The sequence below is a fragment of the Monodelphis domestica genome, chromosome 1 (genome assembly GCF_027887165.1).
Source record: "Monodelphis domestica isolate mMonDom1 chromosome 1, mMonDom1.pri, whole genome shotgun sequence".
NCBI classification, from domain to species: domain Eukaryota; kingdom Metazoa; phylum Chordata; class Mammalia; order Didelphimorphia; family Didelphidae; genus Monodelphis; species Monodelphis domestica.
In genome coordinates this window covers 340,723,086-340,750,507 of record NC_077227.1, presented here as the reverse complement: position 1 = coordinate 340,750,507, position 27,422 = coordinate 340,723,086, and the positions used below count along the sequence as shown (strand labels likewise).

Sequence of the window (27,422 nt, the reverse complement as noted above, 5' to 3'; positions counted from 1 at the left end):
CTCCAAAAGACTATGGTCACTGCACTGTTAAAAGTTAAGCCTTACCAAAGTTGTTCTTTTGTTTTGTTTTGTTTTCTTTAATGTAACAGTTTTCACTTCACCCAAGTACTCCCAGGTTGTTCTGAATCTATACATTTTATTTCTTTTAAATTCAATTTTATTTTCAGTTCAATATTCTCTCCCTCACTCTGTCTCCTCCCAGTGAGACAGCAAAAGAAACAAAGCCCATTACAAATATGTATAGTCATGCAAAACAAGTTCCTGCATTTTAAAACATTCAATATATTTTATCCCTTTATTTCTTATGTTGCAAAAAGATTCCATTATATTCAAACACCACAATTTGTTCTTAACCACAAACCAAAATCTCTGATGTACAAATGGATTCCTTCCTTTTTTGTTTTAATTCGTTAAAACATCATAACCCTAACGAATGCCAAGTAAAGGTATTGCTGGGTCAAGGAGTAAGCAAAGTTAAATAATTTGGGGAGGAACAGTTCCAAACTGCTTTCTAGAATGGTGTGGATTCAGAGATCCTTCAAAAATGCATTTGCTGGATTGCACTTTCTGCCTAACAACTTTGTTATATTCTCTCTCTCTCTCTCTCTCTCTCTCTCTCTCTCTCTCTCTCTCTCTCTCTCTCTCTCTCTCTCATCTTTGCTAGGCTGTTGCAAATTAAATGAAAGCTCAGAGTTGTTTTAATTTGTATTTCATTTATTATTCATAATTTCAAATATTTTTAATATGGTTATTACAAATTTTTCTTTGAGGAGCTGACTTCATATCCTCTGGCCACTTTATTTATTGCAGTTTACTGCACAGATTATAATATAATTTGCAAAGTAATAATTTTGGCTTCTCTTTATCTATATTACTCCCTCAATGTCTTTTTTAATTGTTACAGAGGCAGCTAGATGGCATAGTGGTGTGAGGAAGGCCTGAGTTCATATCTAACAACAGATGCTTTACTAGCTGTATGACCCTAGGGAAGTCACTTAAAATCTATTTGCCTCAGTTTTCTTTATTTGTAAAACTGAAATAATAATAATAGTATTTAACTTGCCAAGTTGTGAGGATCCAATGAGATAATCACAAAGTGCTAAGCAAAGTACCTGGCACATAGTAGACACTATTAACTTTTATTATAGATATAGCAGGCAGTTCCAGAACTATATTAAATAGTAGTAGCAATAATGGACATACATGATTTCTGACTTTTCTGGAAAAGACTATAGCATTATCATATTAAGGAAAAGTTCATTTCTGTTTATGTTTTAATGGCTTTTTTAAAAAACGGTTTTACTTTTGTCAAATATTGTCAAAAGAGGCAGTGTGGGAGAAGCCCAGAAGAGCAGGGTGCCAGTCCTAGCCCTGACACATACTTGGTATCTGAACCTAACACATCACCTACCTCTCTGGACTCTTTGGACAATTGTCATTTTTTTCTTTGACCAACAAATTTTTAGGATTATATTATTTAGTGTCCATTTAAATTTGAACATTTTCTTCAAAGATACTTTAGTGATCACAAGTTTTATTGCATGGAGGGAATAAGATTTCCAAGCACTTCACTATGGCTTAAAAATGATCTTGGGTTTTCAGTGTAGGGTCTACTAATCTGGAAAAGCTTCAGTGATCCATCCAATAAAAAACAAGGTAGAATACAGTAAAAACGACAATAATGAAATGATTGAAAATGAATATTGTGAAATTATAATGATCAAGTTTGACCTCAAAGAAAACATACAAAAAGGCATTTATTTACTACACCTTCTTTGCACAGATGTGGGACGGACCAAGAGCATGGAACACTGCAAAGAAGGTCAGATTTTTTTTCAATGATTGGTTAGTTTTGCCTATTCCACCCCTCCTTCTCCCCACTTTAAAATTATTTTTTAATTCTTTGTTATTAGGGGTGGCCCTCTAGGAGGGGAAAGAAAGAAGGAAGAATACAATGGGAAATGTAAATGATATAAAAACAAAAGACAGAAATAAGTATTTATTTTAGGAGGCAACTAGATGGCTCAATAAATTGAGAGCAAGACCACTGGCCTCAGACTTCTCAGCTGTGAGACCCTGGGCACTTAAAACCATTCCCTAGCTTTTTCTCACTCTTTCTGCCTTGGAATCAATATACCATATTGATTCTAAGACAGAAGATAAGGATTTTTAAAAAGTATTCATTTCTAAAAACACTGGCCACCTAAGTGTCTCTTTCATCCAAAGACCAACCTATTTAAATTTTGGAGAAGGCTGGCCACCTGAGGAATTTTTTTTTTTAAATTATAAACCCTTACCTTCCGTCTTGGAGTCAATACTGTGTATTAGCTCCAAGGCAAAAGAGTGGTAAGGGCTAGGCAATGGGGGTCAAGTGACTTGCCTGCCAGGGTCACACAGCTGGGAAGTGTCTGAGGCCAGATTTGAACCTAGGACCTGTCTCTAGGCCTGACTCTCAAACCACTGATATACCCAGCTGCCGAGGAATTTTTTTGACCACAGCAATTCATGAAACCATCTACTTGGGTGAGTAAAAATCACAGATCATTTAAAGTAAGAAAGTCTCCTTTATCCAATCTCAACAAAATTTTTCTAACACACCTTTAAATTAAATTTATACAAACACTAAACCAATTATTCCCTTACAGGCATTATTCAATTTAAAGCCAAATGTATTTCCTAGTATAGATAGCTATATGGAATTTCTGCCAGAATGAGACTTGAAAAGATGGTGGTAAAGAGAAATAGAGAGAGAGTAATCAATAAATAAATTAATTTTACCTATGTTTCCCACTTATTGATACTTTTGTTAGGACCTTGTCAATTTATCCACTTAAAAATACTTCTGGCCTTAGATACTTCTAAGCTGTGTCACCCTGGGCAAACCACTTAACCCCTACTGACTAGCTCTTACCCTTATTCTGCCTTGAAACCAATACACAGTATTGATTCTAAGACAGAAGGTAAGGGATTTTTTTAAAAAGCAAAGAAATAGACAGTTTTTGGATAAGAAATAAAATCCATATATAGGTATTTTTTAAATGCCCTAAAAATTACTATTAATTATAGAAATTAAAATAAAAACTTCTGAGATATCATCTCACCTTATCATATTGTTTAAAACGATAAAAGGACAAAATGACAGATATTGGAGGGGATGTGGAAAAATGGAGACAGTAATACACTGTTGGTAGAACTGTGAACTGATCCAGCTATTTTGGAGAGCAATTGGAATTATGCTTAGAGAGTTATAAAACTGTGTACTCCCTTAGATCTAGCAGTACCTGCTAGACAGAAATATACCTGGGGTATATTTCCCCAAGTGATCAGGGAAAAAGGAAAAGAACCTATATGTTCTAAAATATTTGTAGCAGCTCTCTTGTGGTAGCAAAGAACTGGAAATTGAGGGGATTTCCCTCAATTGAGGAATGACTGAACAAGTTGTGGCATATGATTGTGATGGAACACTACTGTACCTTAAGAAATGATGAACAAGTTAATTTTGAAAAAAAACAAAAAGGTTTTATTTTAATTTCTATAATTAATAGTAATTTGGGGGCATTTTTAAAAAATTCCTATATATGGATTTTATTTCTTCATCCAAAAACTGTCTATTTTTATCTTATATCAATGGGGGGGGGGGTTCTTATAAATTTGACTGCTTTCTCTGTAATTTAGATATGAGACCTCTACCAGAGAAACTGTCAATAAAACTTTCTCACCAATTTTCTGCTTTCTTACTATCTTGGCTATGTTAATTTTACTTGTACAAAACTTTTTTAATTTAATGTAATTCAAATTCTCTATTTTATATCTCATAATGCTTTCTATTCTTATTTCTTCACAAACTCTTCTCCTATCCATAAATCTGATAGGTAATATGTTGTCATTTCTTCCAATTTGTTTATATCTCCCTTTATGTCTAGGACATGTATCCATTTTGATCTTATCTTAGAAAATTGTGTAAGATATTGATCTATACCTAGTTTCTGTCATGTCCCAGCAAATTTTTACCAAATAGTGAGTTCTTATCCCCAAAACTTTCATCTATTCTGTTTGTTGTATGTCTATTCTGTTCAATGATCTTCCTATTTCTTAGTCAGGTCCAGAGTTTTGATAATTACTGCTTTATAATGCAACTTAAGATCTGAGACTTCCTTTGCATTTTTTTCATAAATTCCTTAGATATTCTTGAGCTTTTGTTTTCCCAAATCAATTTTGTTATTATCTTTCATATTCAATAAAATAATTTTTGGTGCTTTAATTGGGATGGCATTGAATAAGTAGATTAGCTAGGAATGTCATTTTAATTGTATTAGCTCTGCCTACTACCCATGAACAATTAATATTTCTACAATTATTTAAATCTGACTTTGTTCAGAAAGTGTTTTATAAGTATGTTCTTGTAGTTCCTGGATTTGTTTGAGTAAGTATACTCCCAGGTATTCTATTAGATCTGTGGCTATCTTAAATGGTATATCTCTTCCTATCACTTCTTGCAGGTCTTTGTTAGTGATATATAAAAATGCTGATGATTTTTATGGGTTTATTTTATACCCTGCCACTTTGCTAAAATTATAGTTTCAACTAACTTTTTAGTTGAATCTCTAGGATTCTCCATACATACCATCATCATATCTGCAAAAAGAAAATTTAATTACCTCTTTGTAGCCTTCAATTTCTTTTTCTTCTTATTACTACTGCTAGCATTTTTAATACAATATTAAATAATATTGGTAATAATGAACATCTTTGTTTCACTCCCATTTTTACTGGGAAGGCTTCTAGCTTATCCCATTACAAATAATACTTGCTGATGTTTCAGGTAGACGCTTCAAATCATTTTAAGAAAAAATCCAGTAATATCTGCTTTCCAATATTTTTAAAAGGCCTGAATTTTGTATTTTGTCAAATGCTTTTTCTGCATTAACTGATTCATATGACTGTTACCTTTGCTATCGATATAGTCAATTACACAGATAGTTTTCCTTATATTAAATCATTCCTGCTTTCCTGGTATAACTACATCAGTCCCCAATGTATAATCTTGGTGATATATAGTATTGTGTTCTCCTAGCTAGTATTTTACTTATGATTTTTGCATCCATATTCACTAATGGAATTGGTCTATAATTTTCTTTCTCTATTTTTGCTCTTCCTGTTTAGGTATCAGTATTATTTTTGGTTCACAAAAGGAATTTTGTAGGACTCTTCCTTTACCTATTATTTCAAACAATTTGGCATTGAGTAAATAGATTATTTTCCAAGTCTTAAATAAAATGTTAAACAGGTAAATGAACTCAGGCCACCAAAGGAAATCATCAATTTACTGTTTCCACATTAGGATGTTGTAGGAGAAGATCTAGATCCAACTTATCTAACTGCCTTAGATTTGACTTGATAAAATTTCTGCCAACAACACAGGATCAACTTCCATGTTGGAGAGAATACAAGTTCTAGTGCTGAGAACAAAAGAATATTTCATATTGCATACACAGCCCTGTGTCTCTTTCCCCCTGCTGAGTACAATTACTGATTCTGTTCCAATGTCTTATGTTTCCTGTACTTTTTCCCTTCAGCAACCTTATGCTAAGTCAGCTAGATGCACTAAGGAAATACAGAGGAAGGTGGAGGAAAGGAAGGGTGACAGGCTAAGAGAGGAACATCTATTCAATCAAACTGTTATGGGTAACGTCTCAGAGGCTTTCATACTTATGATACTTGGAGAGATCTGGATCTTTTTATATTACATTGAACCATTCAGGCTGGTGGTCTAGTTTTTTTCAGATTATAGGGAGATTCTTGTCATAAACCTCCAACACAGTTTCTCTCTCTCTCTCTCTCTCTCTCTCTCTCTTTCTCTCTCTTTTTAAATAATATTGAATTTATTAACAGAGAAGGGATGAAGGGAGGAAGGAAAAGTGGGAGAAAGAAAATCTGACTGTTTTACCCTCTAATTAAACCCACTATTTTAACTACCTTAACTAATTACATAAATTCCTAAAGGCAAGTTCAACAGGTAACCACATTTTTCATACTCAGAGAGTCTTTTGATGGGTCAGGTACAGGAATCCAGCTTGAGTCCTCAGATGTCCAAAAAAGAGACTGATTTCCTCCAATTTTCCTCTCTGTCCACCAGAGGGTATTGGGGAAACTCTTGCTTAATGGTATTCAAAGAGGATGCTTCAAGATGTCCAAAGGAGTACAGGAGGAATCAGATCTGCACCCTTCAGGCTTCATTTCTCAGCTCCAGACTGTCAGTTGGGGAACTCTGTCTTCAACAGTTTGGAACTTTTCCTGTCAGCCCTGGGAGAATTCTGAGTCTTGAGGGCTTGTCAATCAAAACTCTTTGCACCCTGTAATTTCCCTCACTACACAGCCAAAGGTCAAAGATCTCTTGCTACTCTGGTCATCTTTGTTATCATTTAATTATGTAAATGGAGAACAAAATAATTTGTTCCTCCCTGACCCAGCTCCTGCCAGAAATATAAGTACCAGCTGAGAGGGTACCAACAAGTCATGTCCTAACAAATCAGTATTTTTATCTTATTTGAACTTTCTTAATTCTAAACTGTCTCAATCCTTATAAAAGGGACAGCATATCCAGATCTTTCAGATCTGACATAAAGCTTGAAATGTAAAAAGAATGATATTGCCTCCAATCATCATAGGGTGCTAAGAAGCAAGTTATAAAGGGTCTAGCAAAAATAAAGAAAATTTACAAGTCTATGTAAATAGGTAGTAGTAGAAACCTGGTTCCTTTTCTCTTTCTCTCACTTGTTCTCATGCTCTTCCTCATCCACTCCCTCTAGTGGTAAAATTAGAAAAAAATTTATATTTAAATTTGTATTTTTTATTAAAGTTGCTAAACTTATTTATTAAACTGTTAAACTTATTAAATTTATCTTTTTTCATTAACAAAGTTATCTGTTTATCCAGTAGGGTGCAAACAGCCAAGGGTCTTATGATCTTCTAGATGTCAGATGTTAAACAAAATCCTTTCCCGAAATAATAGCCTTAATAGCTTCATAGAATCATAGAATTGGAAATTTAGAAGGGACCTCAATAGCCATTGAGTTTAATCTGTACACTAGTGGAATCTCCACTGTAACTTACTGACCACCAAGAGTTTTATTCAGACTCTGCTTGAAGATCTCCAAGAAAGAGACCCCCCTCCCCCTTCACTTAGACAGCTCTAATTTTTAACAAGTTTTATTGACAGCAAGCTTAAATTTGCCTTTTTTGCAGCTTTCATATACTTTGCAGGACTCACCAACACTCCTGGTTTTGACCACTGAGGCCAGACAAAACAAATCTAATCCCTTTTCCACAAGACAGCCCTTCAAACACTTATGACACTTCAAACACTTCAGACATCATGTCCATCCACCCTACCTAGCCCTCTCCTCCCTCAGTATTCTTTTTCAAGCAGTTTCTTCAAATGATCTTCATATAACACAGACTCAAGGCCCTTCACTCTTTTGGGTACCTCCTTCTGGATACGCTTTAACTTATCAATGTCCTTTAAAATGTGGTACCCAGAACTAAAACAAAATACCATGAATCAGGTCTGATAAAAGTAAAATACTGTGGGATTATCAACTCTCAGTTTGTTGAAATTATGTCCTTAATGAAATCTAAGCCTCCCTTAACTTTTTTGGCTGCCACATCACAGTTGCCTCATATTGATGAGCTAGTGACCCACTAAAACCCCCAGACTTTTTAAACTACTGTATAACAATGCTTGCAAAGTTGACCTTTTTTTTTAAATGAAGAGCAAGACTTTTTCAATTATCTTTTTTAATTTCTCTTATTCAGTCCAATCCCATAGCTCATCAAAATTCTTTTGAATTCTGACTTTGTTATCCCCTGCTTGGTACCATCTGAAAATTTATTCAGCTCAATGATAAAAATGTTAAACAACATATGGCCAAACAGGGATCCCTGGGGTACTCCATTGGAGACATTCTACCCCATTGACATTGAACTTTTAACAACTATTCTTTAGGTACCACCATAATTATACAAAACATATTTCCATAGTGTTCATTTTTGTAACAGAATTCTCATATAAAACCAAAACCCCAAAAAAACTAAAGTAAAAAATTATATGCTTTGATCTGCATTTTGATTCCCAAGAATTCTTTCTCTGGAGGTGGACAGCATTTCCTACCCTAAATCCCTCAGCAATGTCCAGGAGCACTGCATTGCTAAGAGTAGCTAAGTCTTTCACAGTTGATCATTCCACAAAATTGCTTTTACTATGTACAATGTTCTCCTGGGTCTGCATATTTTGTTCCGCATCAGTTCATCTAGGTCTTTCCAGCTCTTTCTGAAATCATCCCATTCATCACTTCTTACACCACAATAGTATTTCATCACCATCACGTACCACAATTTGTTCAGCCATTCCCCAGTTGATGGGCATCCCCTCAATTTCTAATTCTTTGCCACCACAAAAAGAACTACTATAAATATTTTTGTACAAATAAGTCCTTTTCCCTTTTTTATTATCTCTTTGGGATACAGACCCAGTAATGATAATACAGGATCAAAGGGTAGGCATTATCTTATAGACCTCTTTGAACATAATTTCAAATTGTCCTCCAGAATGGTTGGATCAGTTAACAACTCTACCAGCAATGTATTAGTATCCCAATTTTGCCACATCCCCTCTGACATTTATCACTTTCCTTTACTGTTATATTAGCTAATTAGATATGAGGTGGCACCATATAGTTGTTTTAATTTGCATTTTTCTAATCAAGAGTTATTTAGAACATTTTTTCATATGATTATTGATACCTTTGATTTCTTCATCTGAAAACTGCTTGTTCATATCCTTTGACCATTTGTCAATTAGGGAATGGCTTATAGTCTTATAAATCTGACTTAGTTCTCTATATATTTGAGAAATGAGACCTTTATCAGAGAAATATTTTTCCCAATTTGCCATGTCCCTTCTAATCTTGGTTACATTGTTTTTGTTTGTAAAAAACCTTTTTAATTTAATATGGTCAAAATTAATCATTTCATATCTTGTAATGTCCTCTATCTCGTTTGGTCATATATTCTCCATAGGTCTGACAGGTAAACTATTCTGTTCCTCTAATTTACTTGTGGTATCACCCTTTATGTCTAAATCATATACCCATTTTGACTTTATCTTGGTATAGGGTGTTAGATATTGGTCTATACCTAGTTTCTGCCATACTGTTTTCCAGGTTTCCCAGCAGTTTTTGTCAAATAGTTCTTCTCCTAAAAGCTAGGATCTTTGGGCTTATCAAATACTAGATTGCTAAAATCATTTGCTCCATATCTATTCCACTGTTCTACTATTCTATTTCTTAGCCAGTACCAGATTGTTTTGATGATTGCTACTTTATAGTAGTAGTTTAAGAACTTCTCCTGATAGACCACTGTCCTCAACATTTTTTTTCTTAATTCCCTTGATATTCTTGATCTTTTGTTCTTCCAGATGAATTCTGTTATTATTTTTTAGTTGTATAAAATAGTTTTCTGGCAGTTTGATTTGTATGGCACTGAATAAATAAATTTAGGTAGAATTCTCATTTTTATTATATTAGCTGTTAAATTTAAAATCATATCTCTAATAATAAAAATATTATATTTTATGAGGCTTATTAAGGAATAAAGATATAAAATAAAAAACCCACATGCCCATGGTTGATTAATCCATTTAAAATCCTAGCACTTAGCTTACCACTATACTTGCTACACCTTTGCAAAGGAAGGAAGAGAGCATGGGAGGTGTTGCTGCCAGTTAAATGCCAATTGTGATCTCACCGTGGAGACTCAGGAGAGATTATAGGGAATTCTGAGAAATACCAAGGACTTCTGGGGAATGAAGTCTAGGGTTCAAAATCTCCATTTTTACATAGCTTAGCCGACCCATGAGCAATTAATATTTTTCCATTTGTTTAGATCTGACTTTATTTGTGTGAAAAGTGTTTTGTAATTGTGTTGTCTTGGAAAATAGATTCCTAAGTATTTTATACTGTCTAGAACAGTGGTTCTCAACCTTTCTAATGCCGTGACCCCGCAATACAGTTCCTCATGTTGCAGTGACCCCAAACCAAAAAATTATTTTGGTGGCTACTTCAAAACTGTAATTTTGCTACAGTTATGATTTGGAATGTAAATACCTGATATGCATTATGTATTCTCATTGCTACAAATTGAGAGGTTGAGAACCGCTGGTCCAGAGTTATTTTAACTGGAATTTCTCTTTCATCTCTTGCAGTTGGACTTTATTGGTAATATACAGAAATGCTGATTATTTATGTGGGTTTATTTTGTATCCTGCAACTTTGCTGAAGTTATTAATTATTTCAACTAGTTTTAGAATTGATTTTCTAAATATACCATATTACCCACAATGAGTAATAGTTTAGCTTCCTTGGTATTTTTGTTTTATCAATTTAAATGTGAAATTTGTTCCCTTTGACAGAAAAAAAAAACAGAATGGAACAGCTCTGCCTTATCTATTGTTGATAAGCCCTACCCTTTTCTCCCAAAATAGTTTTTAAAAAAGAAATTAAAGAACCCTTACAGTTGTCTTAGCTCTCTTTACCAGCTTTCAGCTCATTCTGAGATTAAGTATTTCTGACACTATTTTTATAAAATTGTGCCACACTTTATTCTGTTATGTGGTCTGTTTCTATCTTCTATATATTTCATTTTTCTGTACAATACATTCTTCTGTGTCTTCTGAACATTTTGTGTTTAAATCTAGATTTGTTAAATACACTATATACTCACTTCAGTTTCTTCAGGCACACCCCATTTTTTCTCTTCATTGTTCTCCTTTGGGCCTTCCAAATTTCATTATTGAGCATCTACCACATTCCCCTTGCATGTACTACCCCTGAAGTATCTTGCTGATTCAGATTCTATCTATCTTTCCTCTGTATCTTTTGAAATCTGCTTTCTCAAAATTTAGGGAGCATGTCAGACCATGCTCAGATTTCTTTTCCTTCTCTACCACAAACTAGAAGATGAACTAATCACTTCCTCCAAAGATCCCCCATCATTTCCAGCCCAGCTACTAATTCTTCCCTCACAATCAAAGTTCATTCTAGAAAAGAAATTCCCCTTGTTAGTTGCTCTATTTTTTTACTTCATTATTAGTAACAAGAGAAAAGTCTATTTTTTTTAAAAGGACATAGTTCTTAAGAAATTTGGGAGTAGCTAGGTGGCTCAGTAGATTGAGAGCTAAGCACAGAAACAGAAGGTCTTGGGTTCAAATGTGGATTCAGATACTCCCTAGCTATGTGATTCTGTGCAAATTCCTTAACCACATTTGCCTAGCCCTTATCACTCTCCTGTCTTAGAATTAATAGATATAGGTTCTAAGACAAAAAAGTAATAGCTTTAAAAACAAAACAAAATTACTAGTATTTTCAGGAATTATTTTCCTCATATCTAATACAACAATCATTAATTATATCATGTTCAATACTTACTCTCCCAGGAACCAAAGGGATGGTAGCTTCAGCCTTGGTCCTTTCTGCTTCATCATAAGTAGGCAATGTGGTAGCCACATTGTAAGAAGGGGGCTTAGGAAACCCAGATTCATCTTTGTAGTCAAAATATGCTGTAGAGAAAGGTTAAAAATAATCACATACAGAAAAAGGCTTTAAGACAGCTTATTTATTGCTTAAGCCAGGTAGTCTCTCAATAGGTATGATTTTTAAATTATTTCTATGTAGATTATTAAAAATAAAGTTTTAAATCTAAGATCGCCTTTGCCCTGCCATATTTTTAGGACAACTCCACTGTCATGTGCTTTATGTTTCCAAAATGCAAACTCCTTTTAAAAAATGACTTATAGAAAAACCTATCCAACCAAACTAACCTAATACATAAAATACCATATACCAAAGAAACAAAGATTATTTTTAGAAGATTGTGGATTCCACTCCATTACAACGAAGAAATAATTGTTTTTACTAAAAGGTAAAATTCATATCATAGTAAAGTTGTTACCCATAAGCAGATGCATTGTGTACATTATTATGAGAAGTCATTATTGGATCAAAGGTTTAGAGATAGAAGAAACATTTGAAGTCAACTAAGCCAACTCCCTCATTTTATAGATGATGAAACTGGGGTGCCTGAGAGGTTAAGGGACATAAATGACAGACTCATGATTTGAATATAGGTCTTTGGACTTCAAATTCAACACCATTTGCATCATGTCATACTACTATTTATGAGATTAGCACTGTCATCACTACAGACAAGAGAAAACAATATGAATAAAAAGACCTGGACTCAAATTTCATCTTTAATTACTACCTATAAGACTTAATAAAAGACAATAAAATTCATGGGCTTCATTTTTCTTATCTGAAAAAAGAAGACACTAGAATAAATGTTCTGAGGTCCCTTCCAGGTCCAAGTCTATGGCCCCACCACATTATGGCATGTATGATACGGCTACTATATCAGCAGAACCATATACCATATTTTATATAAAAAGTTGATAGAATAGGTCCAGAAACAAGGCATAATATTAACTAGCCTTCCTTTCTCTTTAAAAGTGAAAGTTCACAATCAATGCCTCAATTGTCAAAAATTCATTTACGTTAGAAAAAAACATTTATTTAGAAAAAAATCTTAATCTCTCCTTATAGTAATTCTCTCTTAATTAAATTCTATAATGTCCTGTGAGAAACAAAAAATGTCCTATAATTCATAGAGACTACATTTACTTTTTAAAATAATTTTCTCATGCCTTATTGAAATTAGAAAGGCTATCAAGTTCCAAAACCTATGCAACCTGGCTCTTACATTATTGTATTGTCATTTTTAAAACTATCTATATGATTTCTCTATAAACTTTCATTCCTTTCTACCTGAAGACACACTCTGTAAAAAAAATAATACACTTAAAATGAATTTGTAATTTGGCCAGTCTAAAATTATTCTACTGCTATAGAAAGTGCTAAGAATGTTTAAAAAGTTATGCCAAACTGAATGAATGCAGCTATAGATTTCCCCTATAAAGAAAAAGTCACAAATTTGTCAAATGTCAAATCTAAAATCAAGTATTGGTTAACATCTTAATGATGAACTAAGATTCTTTCATATCTGAAAAAGAAACATGTTACAGAAGTCTTTATGAAAAATTTGCTTCCAATTCCAAAATATGTGGAATTCTTTTTAAAAAAATACAAATAAAATGCTTCATATTAACTTAAGTTATATTGCACATTTAACGCAACTTTATCAGGTACCCTTGGCACTGCTCAAAATGCAAGGAGATAATGACAACAACTAGCCAACAACATTTCAGAGTCCAAGGAACTCAAAAAATAGAATCGTTTGAGGTAGTATATTGTAAAAAGACCCTGCATACCTCAAAAGTGATTGAGAGGCATCATTGTATTACCCTAAGTTATCAAGAAAAGGTTAAAATATGTTCACTATACTCTACATTTTAGAAAGATTTCCTTCCAAAATAGTTTAAAATGTCTAATATGTTGGTACTTAAAGAAGTAAATTTTAATCTATTAAAAAATGCATATGTCCAGAACAACTTATCCTCCAAAGACTGTACATAGTCAAGATAAAGGATTTGTTTCTCTCTCTAAAATAAGAATCTAGGATTCGTCTGCCAACTGAAGTTTTTACCAGTACTGCTTAGAGTTACAGATCAAGGGGAGAGAGGGGGAGCATGACTCTTTCGTCATTTTTTAGATATCCTCAGTTTAAATCTACAGAAATTAAGGAGGCTAGCCAAAAAAGACTATTGGAATATTTTTCCTCTCCCCTAATTCCAAGTTAGTCATTACTCTGACTCAAAAATGAAGAAGACAATTGATGAAGTCCCCAGTTACTAAGGCTAGTTTGCCAGAGAGGGAAGCAGAAGCAGCAAGAATTAGGAATAAAATGTGGAAATCAGGGTTAGTACCTGGTCATCCACTTACAAGAATGGCAATAGCAACTTCAAAGAAACAATGCATATACCCCATATAATCCTAGTGTGAAGTAAAAGATGGGGAAGTTGCTTGGCTGGCCAGATCACCATTTGATTGCAAGCCTGTGCCCCTAACACATGTTTCCTTTTCTCATCTCCCTCAAGTTTATGCTGAATTCAAAGAGTTCTTTAAATAAAGGAAGATGAGAGGTTGAATACAGCCCATTTAGATTCATTGTTTTGATTCTTTTGTTCCTTTTCAAGCCTAGTAAAAGACAATCATGAGTTGTACTTTTGCCCCCAAGTTTTTAATTTATTAAGATTTTATTAGCATAAAAGCATCATAATAAACCTAAATGCTATAGACTTTAGTAATGGGTTCATAAAAGAATCATAAATAACAACACTAATTAAACTGTGAGATCAAAAAAATCATGTAAAATAGAGCAGAACCAGAGAAACCAAAAAAGGCAGACTAATAGTCTCAAGGCTTTTAAATATCTTCTTTCTATTAGTGTATTTACTGGAGCCTTGGCTATATACTTTATTTTTCAGCATTCTGAATTCTTGATTTTATTCTTTAACTGGCAACATATAAACTATTAATAAAGAATCTTATCTAAAACAGTATGTTACTGTGGGTGCTTTCATGTAAGATAATCTTGGTCTTATGACTATTAGTCCCTTATCTCTGAAATTCTATGTTCTGAGATCACTTTTAGTTCTGTATTTCTATGTTCTAAGGATATCATATTTGTCTATAATTTAAATTAAGTATAAAATGTAATGAAGCCCAATTAAAATTTTTTTTCCAATTAATGAAAATTCTTTTTTTAACTAAATTTTGTTTTTTAATTAACAAAAATCTGCTCTTTCCTCTCTACACCTCTTCCCTCCTCCTTTCAAAAAGAAAATTTAAAAACCCTTATAACAAATATATATATAGTCAAACAAAACAAATTCTTGCATTGGTCATATCCAAAAAAAGTACCATCATCCCTGTGTCAGCAGTTGGATAGTACATTTTAAAATTATTCCTCTGGAAACAGCTAGCCATTAAGAGTTCATTAGTCATTAAGAAGTGGTTTGTCCTAACAATATTACTATTATTGTATAAATTATTCTTCTGGTTCTGCTCATTTCACTCTGCATCATTTTATGCAATTCTTGCCAGGTTTCTCTGAAATTATCCCCTTCATCATTTCTTATAGCACAACAATATTCTGTCATTCATATATCATAAACCCACAACTAGTTTTAGACATTCCCCTATTGATGATTCCCTCAAGTTTCCAGTTCTTTGCCACTGCAAAAAGAGCTGCTATAGATATTTTTATACATATTCCTCCAACTCTTATTTTTTTTTAATATGGAACACATTACAAATTTACATGTCATAGATGCACAGGGGCCATGCTAATCTCTGTATCATTCCAATTTTAGTCTATGTGCTGCTGAAGCAAGTGCCCTCCAACTCTTTAAAAAAACAAGTTCTACCTGACTAAAAAAAAATGTCTATTCCTATTCTGTAATCTCCTGGAGGTGATTTATTGAAGAAAAGTATTTTAACTAACTAATCTTGAGGTTGATAGAATCTCCGAGGACAGAGGTGACCTACAAAACTTCTGAGGGCTGCCAGAAACATACCAGATTAAAATGTTTAACAAAATAAATAAAACTACAATACAACATAGATAATATTAATTTGTGGATTCTAAGCCCACAGACATGCTTTTCTATTTAAGTTTGACACCACTGTCCTGGGGTAAAGAACTGAAGAAAGAAGATATCATGAGTCAATATTACAGGATTTCTAAAGAACCACACATTTACCAAATGTAAATTGAAGATTCCTCCTCTTTCAGGTATATATTAGAAAAGATGACCAATTGGACCCTTCCAATTCTGGGATTCTATCTATGACTCTAATCCTGTGAAAAGTAATTTGGGCCCTTCATAGCTAATTGAATAACATTATCTAATAAAAAACTGTACCCCTTAGGTCAAATACTAAAAATTAGATAAGTTAAAAAAAAAGATAACAAGGCAACCATTTATGAAAATATATTAGAAAAAGAAATCTCTGAGAATCATGAAAAGAATGAGGCAATTCAGTTCTTTTCCATTTACCTGCACTCTCTGCAGAGATGCTGCTGTATGGGGGAGGAGCATCATTAACGACTCGCTCAGGCTCTCCAGACTCTTCCTCATTCTGCAGCTGAAAATAAATTTTAATAAATATGATAAATCTGATGTGTCCGATATGGTGACAGTGCTGTATACAGAGATGTACTTAAATGTTTGTTATGAATAGTTCACTCTCACTGTTGTTGTCCGTCACATCTGATTCCTTGTGTCCTCATTTCAGGTTTTCTTGGCTGAGATACAGGAGTGGTTTGCAATTTCCTTTTCCACCTTATTTTACAGATGAGGAAACTGAGGCAAACAGGATTAAGTGACTTTTTCAGGGTAACTCAGTATCTGAGATCACATGTGAACTTGGGAAGATGAGTCTTCCTGACTGCAGGCCCAGCACTCTATCCATTGCACTACTGAGCTGCCCCAATAGTTCCAGATATGTCTTCTATTATATATTATAAATGTATGAATCCTCTTTTTCTTTATGTGTATAGAGATTACATAAAAGGTAGTGTGGAATTTGTTGTCATGTCCAATTCTTTGTGACCCAATTTGGGGTTTTCTTGGCAAAACCAATGGAGGGGTTAACATTTCCTTCTCTAGTTCATTTTACAGATGAAAAACTGAGGCCAACAAAGTTAAGTGACTTGCCCAGGATCACACAGCTAGTGTCTGAATTCATATCTGAATTCATAGTGGCAAGACTAATTAAGAACTAATTAAGAAAAATAAGATGTATGTGCAAATACTCTGCTTAGATACTTTTCAACTCAAGTCCACCAGACTAATTTTTCTACAAGATTTGATATTTCAAAGATGTTTTAATGATTCTAAATAGCTTAGGCATTCTGCTAGATTTGACAAATAAAATTTCATACTAATTCCACCTATGAAACCCCATAGTAGGCACTTGGCAACAAGAATAAGTTGTTCAAAATACTCAGTCCTTTTCTTTTCTTTTTTGTCTGGACTTCTGATTTCATTTGGAAATCTTGGTGAGGAAGTCCCTTCTACCAATGTCCCTTTTACTGTTCTGCACTTAACAATGTTGGAGAAGAGCCTAGGCAACTTCTCCAAAGTTACATAACCAACAGGGGCAGCTTAGGTGGTACAGCAGCTAGGACAGTAGGCCTAGAATGAGGAAGCCTTGGAATGAGTTCAAATCCAGCCTCAGACATTTACTAGTTATAGGAATCTGGGCAAATCACTTAACCACTTTTTGCCTCATTCCCTTCATCTATATAACAGCACCTGCTACCCTATAAAATAATAGCCCCTACCACCTGGAAGGATCAAATGAGATAATAATTGTAAAGCACCTTTGTATAGTCCCTGGCACATTGTAAGCACTATATAAATGTTAGTTATTGTTCTTATTAGTAGCAGTAGAACCTGATTTGGAACCCAACTAGGGCCGATTTCAACCTAATACAACCAACACATTCCCTCTGCAGTTTTTTAGCACACATTTCAAATGTGTTGTTCTACTGTTGATGGATGAGAATAGTACTATCTTAGAAAAAGAAAAATGAGATTTTAGCTTTTCCAAAGTAGTAACAGGCTTCATTGGGCCATCCACTCAATCTTCCTTTTCACTAATAGTATTGACTTATGCACTAGCTAGTATTAAGAATGCAAGTTGAGGGGGCAGCTGGGTGGGCTCAGTGGATTGAGAGCCAGGCCTAGAGACGGAGGTCCTAGGTTCAAATCTGCCCTCAGACACTTCCCAGTTGTGTGACCCTGGGCAAGTCACTTGACCCCCAATACCTAGCCCTTACCACTCTTTTGCCTTGGAACCAATATACAGTATTGATTCCAAGACGGAAAGTAAGGATTTTTTAAAAATGCAATTTGAGACCATGGAGCATGTAAAGAGGAAATTATTCTTGAAGATTAAATCTTTTATCTCAGATTTACTGACATTTTGGGGGGCTCATGCCTATAATTTCAATGGAAATAGTTCCCCACTGACTTAACTCTCTTTGCTAAGGCAGCTCAGCTGCTTACTCTGCAAACTTATTAAAGAACTTTTGAGGGCAGCAAGGTGGTTCAGTGGGCTAAGATCCAAGTCTAGAAATGTGAGGTCTGGGTTAAATTGGGCCTCAGATACTTCCTAAACTCTGTGACCCAAGTCATTTAACCCCCACAGCCTAGACCTTACTACTCTTCTGCCATGGAACCAAAAAACAGTACTGATTCTAAGACAGCAGATAAGGGTTTAAAATAAAAAAGGAGCAGCAAATTTGTAAATGCTAGTATTACCAAATTTTCAATTTCAAATTCTTGCTCACAAGCCTAATTTTTAAAATAGCCAAAAACATAATTCTGCAACTACAAGTACTTTAATGAATGTAACATGTATTAAATGCTTACTTTTTGCAAAGTACTAGGGACACAAATAGAAAGTTAAGACAGTTCCTGATCTCAAGGAGCTCACATTCTAAAGTCTCATGATCTTTCAGGCATAATGAAAAACAGATGGTAATGCTTGTTTTTAATGTCATTTCCACTCATAAAATGATAGCCCTTTCTGAGATTGAACCATTGGAAGTCCCAAGGGCTTTGGTAGCAAGAACTTTCTTTTCTGGGTCAGCAGAAGCTGGAGGCTACAGCACTGACAAAAGCAGTTGCTAAGCTGCATCTTCATAGGAATTACTTCTCAGGATGATAGTAAACCTTCACTTAATGGGTCTGTACCCTTTGTATGGCAGTGGATAAGCTGTTGGTGGGGAAAGTTGGCCCCTAAACCACAAGATTTGCTTTCCTAGATAATGATGAGGGCTGGGCTGTAAACAGCACCAGTTGTCTGAATAGTACTGACATTCCCAATGCTCCCCTGCCTAATATTAAACTCGAGCCAAAATACACCCTAAACATTTAATTTTAAACAAAAATTGATTTTATAAAACACTTAAGAATATCTATGTACAAGATAATTATTTCATAAACTACAATGATTCAAACTTTCATATAAAAAGCAAATATTTGCCTTTATTAGGTTCTGCAGTGAGAACATGCCAAGTACCCAAAATTCTGGCAAACATTTCAAGCTCTAGGTGGAATAAGTCTCAGGAATGCAAAAAGTATATTCCAGAGTTATATACCTTTCATTTCTCATTCTTGTAAAATCTTTTTCAAGGTGAAAGGTACCACTCCAAACTCCATTTTATACAATAAAGCTATAGATAAATAGTTTTTTATTTAGTTTTTTATAACATTGCCTTAACGCTAAACTTTAATACCTCATAAGATTTGTAATTTTATCCACTTAGATATAACCTCTCCCTGGTCTCAGAAAAGGAGATCATCTCTGAGGTCCCTTCTAGTTCTAAATCCTAGAATACTGTTTATTGCCTTCTTGATGGGCAATGTCTGACAATGAATCCTTAATTAAGTTCAAATAGTTGCGTCTATACTTCATTTTACATCTCATGAACATGGTATAAGTAAACATTAATGACTTCAACATAATTTAACTATGCAATAATTCTTCTAAAAACTATAGAAGTCCATAAAATGAAGAGATTTTACGTTCAACATCACTATGAGAAGTTTCCTAGCAATCTTTAAAACGGAAAAATGTCTCTCATAACTGAAAAAAGAGAGATTTCTGAGAAGAGATATTCCCACTTCCTCAGAAAATTCCTTACCTTCTGTAGCATTTTGAAAACTAACAGAATACTCATAGTCAGGGAAAGTAGAACAATCTCTCTATAGTGAGATCAGTACCTCCATTTCATCCAAATTCAACTTTCATTAAATGTACTATGTACAAGATACAATGCTAGGCTGGGAAGATAAAGATAGAAGTGACTATAGATTTTGTCTCAAAGAGTTCTATCTCTAAAAGGTAGTGAGGTGGAGTGGGAAGGTGGAACAAGCGAATGTAGGATAAGTACAAAGGTAAAAGTTCTATGAGAAATAAATTTAGGGAAATAAAACCATTTTCTTCTAACACATTCAAGTTTCATTCAGTATAGTTTTGTCAAATCAAGTATCACAGTCACAATTCAAAAACTTAATACCTAAACCCTACCACTTTGAGATTGTAATATCTATTCAGTAATATATAATCTAGCTGGAAAAAATGTTTCTAATGAAGTGTTTCCCTTTATACAGTTCAAATGTAGTAGTTCCATTGTCTTTGATGATAAAGAAAAAGAACTCATCATAAAAGAAAAATACAGATCTTTTTCCATCTTATATTCCTTCCAGTTTCACCTTTAAGTATCTTGTATCAGGATGGCAGCTTATTCAATCAATTTCTTTAAAATGTTTTACTTCCTAATGCTTCTCCTCATTAATTAAGAAATACTACACATACGTACGTTTTAAACTATCCATCTCCACAAAACTTTACAATTTTATAGAAAAAATTATATTAATTAGCTAGTAATTCACTATCCATAGGTCATAGTATCATAGCTATAAAGATATTTAAAGGGCCTTCTAGATCATCAAGTGTAACCTCATTTTACAGATAAGGAATGTGAGGCCCAGGGAAGTTAAGTGCCTAGAATACAGAATATCTTTGTACAGAATTTGAACCTGGTCTTCTTGACTCCAACTTCAAGACTAGTCACACATGACAATGTCCTTCCTATTCAACTCTATGAGAATAATGAAATTCAGTTTTTGCAAAATGTCTTTTGGCTTATTTTTTCTAAGAGTGATTTAGTTTAGGTTAAGGTTACCCACATGCTTTTATCTAATCCCCCTATGCCAGTGATGGCAAATCTTTTAGAGATGGAGTGCCATGCCTGCCCCTACCAGAGACCATGTGCTGTGCCCCCTCAAGTACCACGCTTGCCCTCCTTCCCCCCATAGGGGAAGGAGGAAGTACTCCCATTGGGCTGCTGGCCAGAGGGGCAGGGCATGCAAAAAAAAAATGACATCAGGCATGATGGAGAGGGGAAGGGGAGCAGTTCCCTCTGCATTTCTGGTAACAAACTGAGGGGGAGTCATTTGCCCACAGAGAGTGCTCTGTGTGCCATCATTGGCACTTGTGCCATAGGTTTGCCATCACTGCCCTAGACATTCTGGACATACATTTATAGGATCGAGAATGGCTCAAAAAAAGATTTTCTGCATTGACCCTACTGCTTCATATTGGGGTCAATATATTGGACTAATTAATTAACACCATATTTTCACCAGGTGAGCTAGTATGCATAAAGCATCACTTAATTTGCTATCCAACATATACATACATACATAACATACACGTAAGAACTTTTAACAAGTAAGATTTGTGCAGTATAAGAAGAAAACTGATGAGCTTTTGCTGCTTTGTAGCTATACATGATGGCTCAATATTAGTTATATAAGAGCTCTAAAATGATTTACCTGACCTTGACACTTTTGAAAGACATTGAATGTGAAATATTATCATTTTTACTGAACAAATTTAGCAACAGACAAATGAAAATGCCATTTAAAATGAGGTAGATAATCATTTTCTTTTACTTTAAATACCACAGGTAACAGAATTTCTGCTGGAAAATTATTTTAATGGTTTACCTATTTACTTGTTCATATTTTTATTAGTCAAATTTAATTTGAACTATTCTTATATTTTTAGTTAATACCATCTCTTCTTTTAATTTTTTTATTCTGAATTTGAAAAAGACCAACAAAATGAATATTTCCACATATAAAAAAGTGAAAAGTAGAAAAGGAACTATATACAAAATGACATCTCTATTCTATATGTGAAGAGTTCAATCAAAAACTTAAGTACCCCTACTTAGTACCTTACCAGTCACTAAGTATGAGAGTTCACAAGTCACTTGCTAGAGTGGGTGACAACTCCAAAGGCTACTGCCACCCCCCCTTGGGCAGTGCTAGGCAAATTGAAAGACTGAGATTGGTTCCATAAAGTGGGGGAGTGACAGGAAGTGATTTCGAGAAAAGTGCTTTAAAAAGGTCAGCCTGAGTATTCAAGGATGATCTCTGCCTTGGTGAGCCAGACTGGAGGAGGAGACTCCTTCCCTGGATCCTGTGTGGGTTTGAAGTTGTGAGTGGAGTGATTCCATCCTTGGTTCTTCGGTGAGGAGATCCTCTCTGCTTGTTTGGTGCTTCAGTGGGACACTCTCTTCAGCTGTGAGTTCTGGTGATATTCCTGGCAGTCTTAGTCTCGTGTGAACTGAAGGTTCTTGGTGAATTCTTTAGCATCTCCTGGCTCTTCTCCATTTCAGCTTCAAAATTAAGACTTTGGAGTCTGGTGAGATTTGCTTTTGGATTCACATTTTCTTGTCTGGAGACATTAGGATTAAACTTAGGATATTTTGTAACTAGCCAGTATTACTTGTCTCTTTATCTACATTTTTCCACTTTCACTTTTTCCACCTCTTTGTAAATAAAGCTGCTGAAGTCATTTTAACTTAAGATCGAAAGTTTTAAATTGGTGACCATAATATTACTTTAGAATTCTCAGATTTAGTATAAAACCTAAATTTAAATTCTTACATATAGTTTAATTTAAAAAAACAAAACATTTAGAGCATTAGTTTAAAAAGTTGTGCTTTGTCTTTTCTTCTCCTAAAGTTTCTCCTGTTCCTTGCATTTTTAAAAACTGCTTTTAACAACTCTTTCTTTACTCCTTTTGGAAATCATTAATCTCCTTTGTAACAAATAAGCATAGTTCAAAGGAAAAAAACAGTCAAGCAAAATTTGGGAATATTGGTCATATTCAAAAATGTACTTTTCTTTCTGAACTTCTCTCTAGTCCATCATTATAAGTCTTTTAGGTGGTTTTCTTTAAAGTGTTGTGCTCAGGGGGCAGCTGGGTGGCTCAGTGGACTGAGAGCCAGGCCCAAAGATGGGAGGTCCTGGGTTCAAATATGACCTCAGACACTTCCTAGCTGTGTGACCCTGGGCAAGTCACTTAACCCCCATTGCCTAGTCCTTACCACTCTTCTGTCTTAGAACCAATATCCAGTGTTGATTCTAAGACAGAAGATATGGGTTTTTTTTTTTTATTAAAATAAAAAAAAAAATAAAATGTACTCATATAAATTATTGTCCTGGTTCTACTTACTTCACACTACACTACTTCATACATGTCTTCTTAAGATCCTCTGAATCCATCCCTTTTGTGATTTCTTATGATGTAAAAATATGCCATCCATTATATTCATTTGGCACAATTTGTCCATCAATTCTCAAACTGTTTAGCACTCTCATAAATCTCCAGTCTTTTGCTATACCAATTAATGCTACTAATAAGAAAGGTCACATTTAGAACACTAGATCTGTTGTATGCAATTTATTTGGAAATAAAACTTTGGGACCATGATTTTATTTGAAAAAACAACACATGTATTATATGCTAAGTAAAATGAAACAATAATTTACAAAGCACTTTCATTTTTCTCTCTCCTGTGAAATGTAAGGTACTTGAAGACATGTACATAAGTTATAAACTAAAATTAACTAGGATAACCTGGAGTTTTTTCCAGGTAGAAAACATTTCAGACTGATTGCTTTTCTAAACATAAAAACATTTGGCTTCAGAGTAGGATTTTTATGTTCACAATAATATGTAATTATGGCAATTTTTCTTCAGTTTGCTCCTCTGCTTAAAGAGTGATTAATTTTTTCAAGATATAAGAAAATTAATGTTTATTATCTGATATGTAATATATAAACAAAGATGTTTTATCAGCAATGGTTTTAAAAGTAATCAAATTTTAAAGTTTTTTTAAACTAGAAAAGTTTAATTAATGAAGTTCAGTCCTAGACTCATAATTTCTTCAATACCAAAGATTTTGAGGTAGGAAACTTACTGGTTTTGATAAAAGATTTTCCTTAAAAAGTATTATATGTTATTATTACCATTATCACCAAACTAAATACTCCCCTACCATGCTTCCTCATTGTTTGCTTGATTTTCTCACATATTCATGTGAGAAATAATATAAAATTCTATTTCTTAATATGCAATATTACTCTGCCACCCATTATACTTATCCTGCTCTATCTGAGCAAAATACACTCGTCCAGAGTACTATTTCAGTAATAAGATCTATTCTGTTCAGTCTAATCTCAGATAAGTATTACTTCATAATATAGAGTTCACCTTGTTTGATATTCATACTTGGTGAAGATGAGTATAGACATTGAGGTCATGAGTTTTATTGCTTGTTTCTTTTTCTAATTTTGTGTTGTTCAGATTCAGCCTATCAAGGAACAGAAATCTCATTAACCTGCATCCAATTTTATCTCTTATGAATTACTGGGCAACTCTCTACTGATACTCTTCCTATACTCTGGCAATTCTTTACATTATCTAGCTTGGAAGATACATAAATACCATGAAAATAATACACGTCCCTTAAAGGTCTTTAACTTCTTGCCGAAGACTTCATAATCTTTATGATTTTCTTGGTTGCTACTGTTTCTATAGCTTCCAACTTTTTTATTAGTTTGAAAAGTTTTTTTTAACCATAATAGTAATGTATATTGTTAACTTCAGTAAGATACCTATCATATATTATATGTAATTATATATCATGTATAGTTATTTCCAATAAGATACCTATTAAGTAATAATGTAAACATGCCCCTATTCATAAGAACATAGATTGAGAGTCAGAAGGAACACTTAGCTATCAAATCCAACCTGCTTATTTTGCAGATGAGAAAACTGAGGCCCACCTTAAAAGACTTTTTTTTTTTACTCCAAGTCCAAGGCTCTATCCACTATACCACATTCCTCCTATAATCAACTATGAATACAAAAGAGAAGACAGTTTTTGCACTAATTATATACAAACAAAATTAACACATCACCATTCTTTTATGTAAAGAAAAAAGTATTTTATTTACCAAGATGAACATTTTTTTCTCATTGTTCAACCTGAATTCTCCCAATTCTCCCAATTGGGCATATGCCTTCACTTTCAAAAGAGCACTCATCAGTGAATTTCTCCAGAAAGCAGAATGTGTTAACAGTTATCTTGAATGTCCTCAAAAAATAAATAAATAAATGGAAACATTCTGCAACCCTGGAAATAAGGTAGCTAATTCTTAATGCCACCTATCTTAGCAATGAGTTTAAATTAGCTGAAACTAATCTCAGTATTTGCTGAAAACACCTTTAAAAACCTTGCTGGCTAAGTTACTAGGCAACACACGAAATTTAACATTTTGCATTACTGTTCTAGCTATAGAGGAAAAAGTGACTAAGGCTCTACTAATAATTGTCAGGAGCTCCATTGACCTGCTTTACCATTCCTTCTACTACTTCTCGATGATTACCCAAATAGGATAGTGTGTATGGGGAGGAAGAGGCCTTTTCAAAGCAACTAAAACAAAAGCATCTTTAAAAAATTTTCCTTTTGAACTATTTTTACTCCTTAGAAAAGCAAACTCGTGCTGTGGAAAGATGACTAAATTTGAAATCAAAGATTATCTTGGTTAAAAATTTTTTCACTAATTACTACCTGTGTGACATTGGCCAAGTCACAATTTCTTTGGGCCTCAGACTCAAAAGGTCTGTGAGGTTGTACTAGATGATTCATAAAGTCCCTTTTAGATCTAAATCTATCTCATATCAACCTCCACAAAAGTTGCATTGCATAGACTCATCATACTACAAAGCTTACTCTTCCAAAGGTCTCAAAGATCATGTTGATGGGGCCCAGAATTCTATCAAAGAAAGATAGTAACATGGATTCCAACTGGGAAAAGACAATATTTAATGATTCTAAGCTGCTCCCTAAAACAAAACCCCATCTTTTAAACATCAGCATCCTTGTGATGTTGCTATATGACATGTTAAGAAATGATGATTTTCAAAGACTCAAAATTGCAAGTGACCCAAAAGGGCAATGGTAAGACACATGGTAGATAAAGACTGCCACATATAACCAACTGATTTGGGTGTGTAAGATTTGGCTAAATCAGCAATGTGTGATTGAAAAAGGAGACAAATTAATCACATTTCAAAAGAAAAAATGACAGTCTTTGTATGATACTAGTTCCCACTTAATGTTACAAGATTTAAAGGAAGACTTTAAGCGGGTTGGGTAGATCCTTTATATAAAGGACTTACAAGATGACACAGAAAAAGAGTTGTACAGAATAAGAAGTCTATATTATAGACCACAGTAGAGAACACTCTCATCTATGAAATCAGTTCAACTTTAGTACTGAATATTCAAATACCATATCCAAGTACTTAAAAGTAAATTAAAATTTTTAAAAGATGATTGAGAAATGGAACAAAAATTACCAAAAGAGTTATTCTTCAAAAATGTTTAAGTAGGGGGAATATTTAGAGAACTCTGACAGAAGCCAGTAGCAGAGTTGACTCAGGTAAACTTAATACTCTCTTTTGAATAATTACAATTTTGATCCCACTAGAATTCCTGGAATGTTTGAAGTTCGAATGTAATTAAATTGTTGGCCGTGAAATTTTAAATGATTCCCAGAGGTAGTACACTTCACACCCTAAATGAAAGATATACAATTATTAAAAGTAATGGATGGGGGGCAGCTGGGTGGCTCAGTGGATTGAGAGTCAGGCCCAAAGATGGGAGGTCCTGGGTTCAAATATGACCTTAGACACTTCCCAACTGTGTGACCCTGGGCAAGTCACTTAACCCCCATTGCCTAGCCCTCACCACTCTTCTGCCTTGGAACCAATACACAGTATCGATTCCAAGATGGAAGGTTAAGGGTTTAAAAAAAATTTTTTTTAAATAAGAAGTAGTGGATGATCTTGTATCAAGTACCCTTTATGTCAACAGAACCTACTAATCTGAACCCCCCCAAATTGTAGCTTTCCTTACAATAATACACACAAAATTTTAAGACACAAAAATTAAAATTATAGGCTTAAGGAAAACAATTTGAAAGGGAAAAAAACAGAAGTTGAGGATTTTTTTTTTGTTTAGAACAGAATAAAAAAATATAAAAAAAAAGATCTTTACTATTACAAAATAACAATCCAGAGTTATGTTAAATTTATTATTTTCTTAGATTACATAAACTTTAACTTCCAATGAAAAGTACATATACAGAAATATATAAACAAGAAAAGAAAAACAAAAAATTAAAGACTATAAATTATTTTCTTTGTAAACTTGTTTTTTACTATTATAGTAAGTTACAAAACATTCATACTGTTTTATAAGTGCTTTCAATCTTTCCTATGTATTGCTGTTACTGCCATTAAATAAAATGAAAATTATTAATTAATAAACCTGAATGAAAATGGAAATGACAAAATTCACTCCATATTGCTGATACATATTTCCAAATATATCATATTCCATTAAAAGACTATTTTTTTGGTGGCAAAAAAATTGGAAAATGAGAGAATGTCTTTCAATTG

At 33.8% G+C, this 27,422-nt stretch overlaps 1 protein-coding gene and 1 pseudogene across 1 annotated transcript in view; both read right to left on the bottom strand.

The window, feature by feature from the left end:
* The window catches only part of NDFIP1 (Nedd4 family interacting protein 1), a 56,207-nt gene that overhangs the window by 16,301 nt on the left and 12,484 nt on the right, over window positions 1-27,422 (bottom strand). Inside the window, exons 2-3 of the mRNA XM_007473804.3 lie at window positions 16,073-16,160; window positions 11,484-11,614 (exon numbers count right to left, since the gene is read on the bottom strand). Of these exons, the coding sequence (XP_007473866.1) occupies window positions 11,484-11,614; window positions 16,073-16,160 (219 nt within the window). The remainder of the gene's footprint in view (window positions 1-11,483; window positions 11,615-16,072; window positions 16,161-27,422) is intronic.
* LOC130456661 (U6 spliceosomal RNA) lies at window positions 15,306-15,405 on the bottom strand (annotated as a pseudogene).